General features: G+C 38.9%; 1 protein-coding gene across 1 annotated transcript in view; it reads right to left on the minus strand.

Annotated features, from left to right (window-relative positions):
• Window positions 1–7,251, minus strand: part of LOC101846724 (growth/differentiation factor 8) — a 56,115-nt gene extending 48,864 nt beyond the window's left edge. The window contains exon 1 of the mRNA XM_035968639.1: window positions 5,726–7,251. Within this exon, the coding sequence (XP_035824532.1) occupies window positions 5,726–6,653 (928 nt within the window). The 5' untranslated portion in view covers window positions 6,654–7,251. The remainder of the gene's footprint in view (window positions 1–5,725) is intronic.
• Between the last annotated feature and the right edge of the window lie 402 nt (window positions 7,252–7,653).

Consider the following 7,653-nt stretch of genomic DNA (forward strand, 5'->3'; position numbering starts at 1 on the left):
CAGGTTTAGTATAAAGAATGCACCCTTTACTATGGGCAAATGACATTATTATGAAACATCAATTCTACGCCTCATAAAAAGATGTACTTTTTGTTTTCCGTAAAAAAAAATTAATTAAATGCCATTTCTCGGAAGCAGGATTGGGAAAGAATGATATTAGAGCTTGCAAAGTTAATTAACTCCAGTACCACTTTAAACCTAATCTGGACTAGCGTATGACTATTTCAACATCAATCACTAACGTAACAAATCATCATGTAATTTGATTCCTGTTGATGTTCCCAGAAAGGAAAGAGCCCCCCCCCCCCTCCCCAACTTCCCGTATGTGTTGCGTGGGTGGCGAGGAAGGACACAGTTGAGGGTGAAAAAAGGGGATTGACCGGAGATGGGGGTGGGGAGGGAGGGTAGAGGGGCGGACAGGAGGGGAGTGGAACACTGAGCGTCAATCTGAAACGGGTGGAATATCGATCTTCAAGCACTGTACAAACGAACTGCCACAGGTATAATCTCTAGATTTCTGAGTCCAGTTTATCATCACCTGAATTTTTATTGCTATTCTTAATATCATTATTTCAAAACCACGTACTATAGTTAATAAGCATTTTTATAAATTTAATTTTAAAAAAAAGAAAATGTGCTTCTTTTTTTCTCTAATATGACATTCTTTATCTTTCAACTGATTTGTTCGTGGCGTTCACCCAGTTTCTGAACTCTTAGAATATAATAATAATATGTGCTTTTAAATCTAATCTTTTCACCCCGCAGGTACTTCTAATTAATGGTTTATCTACATTTTTAACAAAATGATTACCTTTTTAAAAAAAAGTAGAGCGTTCAAGTAAATTGGAAAGAAGCCGGGAGTCCGAAATCTTTGTGGAAGGTAATTGCCATTTAAATGGGACACTGTGTCGCTAATGTTATCTATTATTATTATTATTATTATTATTAATGTTATCAAAGAATGACAGTCTGTCTCAAAGCAAAAGTTCAAACACGCCCTTAAGCTTAAAAAACAAACAATAAAAAAAAAACCCGGACAAATTTATAATTTTTGTTATACGTTGATTTAATATCTGTCCACGCCGATACAATTTAGACTATTGAGAAGGTGGACTTCGGCCTAGCAAAAAAGTGTTAAAAATGAATAAGAGTAACAATAATAACATACATATTACTACTACTACTACTACTACTACTACTACTACTACTACTACTACTACTACTATTACTACGACTACTACTACTACTATTACTACTACTATCATTACCATTATTATCATCCCAGAATTACAACAACTGTACCTTTTCTAATCTTATTATTGTTGCTGTTGTTCTTATCTTAATCGTTATTACTTATTATGTTGTTTATACCATGGCTGTTGTGACCATTACTGTTAATAGCATTAATTCAGATTGCTATTATAATAATAATAATAATAATAATAATAAAAATAATAATAATAATAATAATAATAATTATTATTATTATTATTATTATTATTATCACTATTATTATCATCATTATGATGCTATTAGCATCACTGCTGTCATAATTAGCATTACTATTATTTTAATTCTTAGTGTTATTGCTAACCGTCATCATCATAAATATCATTTTTGTAAGAACTATAAGGAAGATATAACAAACAATTGTTAGAGTAAAATGAGTATCATAATATTTTCTTTACAATTGTTATTTTTATTTTTATATTATTATTATTATTATTATTATTATTATTATTATTATTATTATTATTATTATTATTATTTTCACTATTATTTTATTATCATCATTATTATTATTATCATAATTATTATTATTGTTATTGTTATTATTATTATTATTTTTTTATTATTATTATTATTATTATTATTTACTATTATTTATCTTTATTATTATTTTTGTTGTTATTTTGCCAATAAAAATACTACCGTTGGTGTTACCATTTCAGAAACGCCGAACTACATATAGAACAGACCATTTGAAAGGTTGAGAGCATTCTCCATGGAAGACACAGGACTAGAAGGGGAAGTTTCACAAAGGATGAACGTTTTGAGCCCACACCGATTTTCCACCTTTCCTGTACAGTTTAGTTTTAGTTTTAGAACGGTTTTACGGTGCTCGCAACTGCATAAGGTCATATTAAGAGCGCCAAAGATGGATGTCAACAGAGAAGTCCAAAACGGGGAATCAGGCTTACTCTGCTCCCCTCTCTAGCCTCAACATCACAAAGTCTGCTTTGACCTGTACGGTTTATTTCCCTACCAGACAAATCATTATGTCAAATCAAACATCTGGTGCACTCCGACCGCGGTGAAGAGAATAGAAGGAAGAAAGGCCGACAGAGATCACACACCAAAGAAAAATACATGCATAGCTGGTCTCTCACCTCAGAATTCGCTGCACCTACTACCTTACTAGGTGTAATGAGGGTCTATTTGTCTTATGTATTTACTTTACATAATTCCGGTTCGTATTGGAGTGCACCATTTCAATCTAACCAAAGTGTGAATGTATTCGATATACATAACTTCATAGCATTGTTCATTGTGTCCAATGACCGGAAGGCTTCGGCTGAAAAAGTAGAAGTGCGCAAGGAATAGTTTAATTTTTCTTTCCCTGCCAGTGATATGTGCTGACAGTAAGCATCAGGGCTGGTTCAGCCATCTCCCCACCACACAGGCAAACAAATGAACCGCTGTGTCGCACTGACACTTGCCGACCGCTGTGTTGCATTCAGTGCCAAGATGACCGAAACTCATATATTCGCCGAGCACTTCTTGAATAGTACATTTCCTTCAAATTTTGAAAATTATTTATTACACAGGCTCCTACTTACCAAAATAGCAAGGGGAAAAAATCCGCATTTCTGACGTAACGCGTTTACTCAAAGTCAAAGATTCCCTCATTGGTGATCATAACAAATTCAGTAAATTCAGCCTGCTTTAACGTTCTGCAGTGCCTTACAAGTAGAACTGAAGGACAAAGGGGAAGAAACAGGTTGGCCCAGGCTATACTGAATGAAATAAAACAGTTAAAGTATTGCTGATGTTCATGTCTAGTATTTAACCGAAAGATAGGTTGCGTGTCTGACGGTTGAAATAACGTAAGTCTTGTATTGTTTGGCGGAAATACAGTATGGTATTTTTAAAACCAAGAAAAATATTTCCCAGGTGAGAAGTTCTGAGAAAAGACCAATGTTTTTCTTGATGGATGCCGACAGAAAAAAACCCTGACTGGGAAGAAAGTTTGAAAAAACAATTTCCGACTATTACTATCCCTGTGTGTATCTCCATTCGATATTGCAAAGAAAACATGATACTATAAAACGGAATATTTTTTAAAGTATAATATTTAAGGTACTCGAAAGTGGGGACAATTTGGAAACAAAATGAGAAGAAACTATGATAACGATGAAAGTCGAGTGTGTAGTTTTAAAAAAGGGTGACATTTTTCTTACACGTTTCGCTGCCATGGCCTGTTCTAAAAGCTTTCCCACTTATTTATTTATAGCCATGTCATATAGAGGCTCACGCTACTTCAAATTGCTTCTTTGGGAGTTAGAGTATAATATTGAGAGAGAGAGGGAGAGAGAGAGAGAGAGAGAGAGAGAGAGGAAGAGAGAGAGAGCGCACGATTATTACGGTTGGGGTGTGCACACAAACGGGAAGCGGGGCAGACGAGAAAAAACCCCGATGTCTCTTGTTGGAACCATCATTTAGAAGTACAGGAACGCAAAAGAGATTACGTGAAGTTGGTGTGTGAGTCAATGGCAGACACGGTGGACAGAGTGAGATGGAAGACAAAGGGTCCTCAGCGATGACTCGAAAATGGAAAAAAAGAGCAACAAACACGACCCCCCCCCCCCCCCTCACCGGGAATAAAAAATATGCAATGTTGTTTCCCTTTCAGGAAATGAACCAAGAGGTTACTCTGTCTTAAGGAAAGAAAGAGAGAGCCATTCCTTCTCCCATCCTCCCTCCCCTGTCCATAAAAAGTCTTCAAACTTTTAAGGTTCCTCACAGTGCCCATGAGGATTTAGAAATGATCAATACAGTACGGCCTTGTAAGCTCGAATAGGTTTTCTGGGCATCTGACGCCGTACCTGAGACAACGTAGACCCTTTAGACGTTGAAGCCCTTATTTCCTTATCAAAACATTAAGAGTACAGTGATAATTCAGTTTCTATCATGCCAGGCTATAACGCAAATTACCATAGTCTTACACTAAATAGGGCACTCTTGACCCTGGGTAGTTCTGCAGTTCTCATAACTCTCCGTCTTATTTGTCTATCGGAAATGGATGTTAGATTGAAGCAGACGCCTTTAACACACTTAACGCACTGAACAGGGCGTTGGAGGAAAAAACAAGAACAACAACAACAAAAATACAAACAAAATCACGGCATCCTTTCATTAAAATTCAGAGGATACGCGAGATGGATAAGTTGAATACCGGATGGTGATACAGTGGAAGGCTAGTTACTCCCACTAGAAGCGAAACACGACAGGTAGCCTATAGACGGACATCAATTAGTGACGTAATACATCTGTAGTAGACAGTGTGACAGCTATAATTTCGTCATCACTATTGTCATAAAGTGCCAGAACTGTGACAGACATCACAGATCACGGCTCTCCATTCATGCATATGCCCGGGTGCTCTAAAAAAAGCTACACCTTCCTGATCTTTCCCAGTAACCCATCTGTTTTGGCCCTCCAAATAAGTCTACCCCTGCATCGTTCGCCTTCAATTTTGCCAGTAAGACCTAGATGTCAAGGTCTTCCGGTCTATTCAAGTGTCTAAAAATGCATTTGTAATTTCTTAATTGTTTTTTTGTTTTTTTTGCAGCAAGCGGCCCACACGTGCTTCTCAACGTACAGTCTCATCCCATTTCTTTTCTCACCAAGAAATTCCCTGCATTCTCCTAAGATAGTACATTTCTGTTACTTCTATTTTATGTTCACTGTCTCTAGTGATTGTCCAGCATTCACAAGTGCATGAAACGGCTGACCACACTTAGCCTTAGAGAACTTTTATTTTGGTAGTGTAGTCATTTAGATGTTCATATTTTTCAGGTTTTGGGATAATTTTATCAAAGCTATCTTTAGCCAAAGCAATTTATTTCTGGGGAACATTTGACATCAATGTAAGTATGATAACAAATCCAAAATATTAAAACTATTGAACAAGTTTGATATTTTACCCCTGCTTATTAGATTATAAATCATCAAACTTTACTATTATTTTTTATATTACCATGCATTTTATTTTCTTCACGTTGAATGATTACCTTTTACGTTTACTTTCCCCTGCAAAGTCATGTATTCTTACACGGTGTTATATTGCTTTTTATAATATCACTTTTGGTGAGACACTAAACGGAATAAAGATGGCTTGCATAAGGATGTCAATGTTTTCTCCTTACGATTGAAGGGAAAGGGTATGCTTTCTTTTTAGATATTAGGATCAAGTATATAATACGTTCAGACTTTTAGACTTAAAATACTGTATCAGGTTGTATGCAGCCTGTACATAACCTTATTCTGCGCCCATTCATTTTTCATATAGTTTAGGTAACTTCACTTAGAATAGACAAGATTAACAGTAACACTGACAACAAAAGTAAAAACCCTCAAAAAGCGCTCGCGTAATCTTTAACAATTGAAACTTGAAGGTTGCATATTTTAAAAAATAGCTAATCATAGTTCTGAGCATACTCACATATTCTGGCGGCTGTAAAAACTCTTTCCGTCTTTACGATAAAGTCGTCCTCATCTCCTTCCTCCCTATAATGACCGGCGTACCCGTTTGTCCTTTTCCGGTAGGGGGCGTCACTGACCATGTCGGCGTCCATGCCATATAGGTGCTCCAGCGCAGGCACTTTGGGCATAGATATTCCGGTGGTGTTTGGCAATTTTTTAAATTGCAGCGTGCTGAGAATCTGTTGTTTGAGACTCTCGATGCGGTAGTTCTTGTCGCCATTTCTTATCTCACAGCTCGGACACTGTGAGGCCTTACTTATACTTTTAGTCATGTTAGCTTTGGAATGGTTCCCCAGGGACTCGTTGCCACTGGTGTATTTTTTATCATCCTGCTCCAGTTGAGACAAAAGGCTATTTTCGGGGTCAGGGAGGGGCTCCGTGGAATTGGCAGAGTCTGCAGGTTCAGACACTGATTCTGTCACATTGGTCTCCACAGGGCTCTCTTCAATATCGTGGTTTTTGCTTTTGGAACCAAAGTTGTGGCTCAAGTTCTCTGAGTATGACTGTTTATGAACTTTGTGTTTTTGGAAGCTTTTCATTGTGGGACGGGTTGCATATAAAAGGTCGCCCCCGTCTAGTTCTAAACCAACCGAACTGGTCATTTTGTTATTGCTATTGCTGTCTCTTTCTGTGGACGGCTCGTAACGGTAGTATTTCTCTTTGATCTCCTCTTTAACTCGAGGGTGCCGCCTCGGGTGTTCGTGGGCTGTCCTCTGATGGAAGGAAGAAGTCCGTGTGCCCTCAGCGCTGTGTTTGGCATTGTTGCTAAGCTCATCAGCGACTCGCACGTGCCCTCTGGCCTTTGAGTGCATGGAGTGAGCTGCGCAGACAACGGTCAAGAGAATGACCGGGAGTAGGGAAAGAGTAGAGGTGAGTATCGTCGTCATAGTCCTAGGTGTTTACTTTGCAATGCCAATCACAAGCCCTGGACTTTTTCCCCGGACGGTCTGTGACAACCTAACGACAAGGCTCCGCAAGTCGGTAGATGTGTCTCGGCGACAAGTGCGTTTTTTTGTTGCTATATCTGGCGCTTTGCAACTCCAAAACGCGACACGTTCGTGACAAATCTGCTACAGGGAGATAAACAAATGGATTAGAGGACGTTCAACTGAAAACGGCTCAGCGCGTCCTTGAATCCGTCTCTCACAACTCATCCACTAATAAAATCAACTATCGTTATCACACACGCTTGCCTTACATACCTTGGTACCACTACTTTCCTCGTAAAGTTCTGTTTCTGTAATTTAAAAAAAAAGTATTCTTTATTTTTTTCACGACTTTCTAGAACTTAAACAATCATACCTACTCTACATGGGCCATGGCAATAACCTTAGAAATTCACGTGGGCCTGGGAGAATGAAGTCCGCTGGTGTAAGTCGCGAGACGCGGTGATATCATTCTCGCCTTCGTCACTGCGACCGCTAATGGCCTGCTTAGTCTGAAATTAATAAACTAACACTAGACTCCAAGAGACTCGTCGCAAAGCCATCCTACCAGCACGCCAGCCCGCGCAGTCTCGCCGTGCATCGAGAGGCAGAGCAGCCCGGCTCTAGCGGAGGTCTGGGAAGGGGGAGAGCGGGCGAATGAAAGGACGATGGAAGGGGGGAGGGGAAATGAGGTTTCAATTAAAGGGAAAAATAAAGAATCCGAGCTTAAGGGAAGGGGGAAAATGGCCGTGGTGTCAAAGGAAAGGTTAGAAAAGGGTGATACTATGGAGGGAGAGGGGGGGGGGGGCTAAAAAGACTATTTTATGTAGAGATCGAATTAGCGATTGACGAGACAGCTGTCATTGCCTGTCACAGAAACCAGAATTACACGCTCGCAAACATACATACTGACCAGCATGTTGGCTTGGTGCTGACATGTGGCCGATGTACCTTATTAGCA

This window comes from Aplysia californica, unplaced genomic scaffold (genome assembly GCF_000002075.1).
Source record: "Aplysia californica isolate F4 #8 unplaced genomic scaffold, AplCal3.0 scaffold00072, whole genome shotgun sequence".
Classification (NCBI taxonomy): Eukaryota; Metazoa; Mollusca; class Gastropoda; order Aplysiida; family Aplysiidae; genus Aplysia; species Aplysia californica.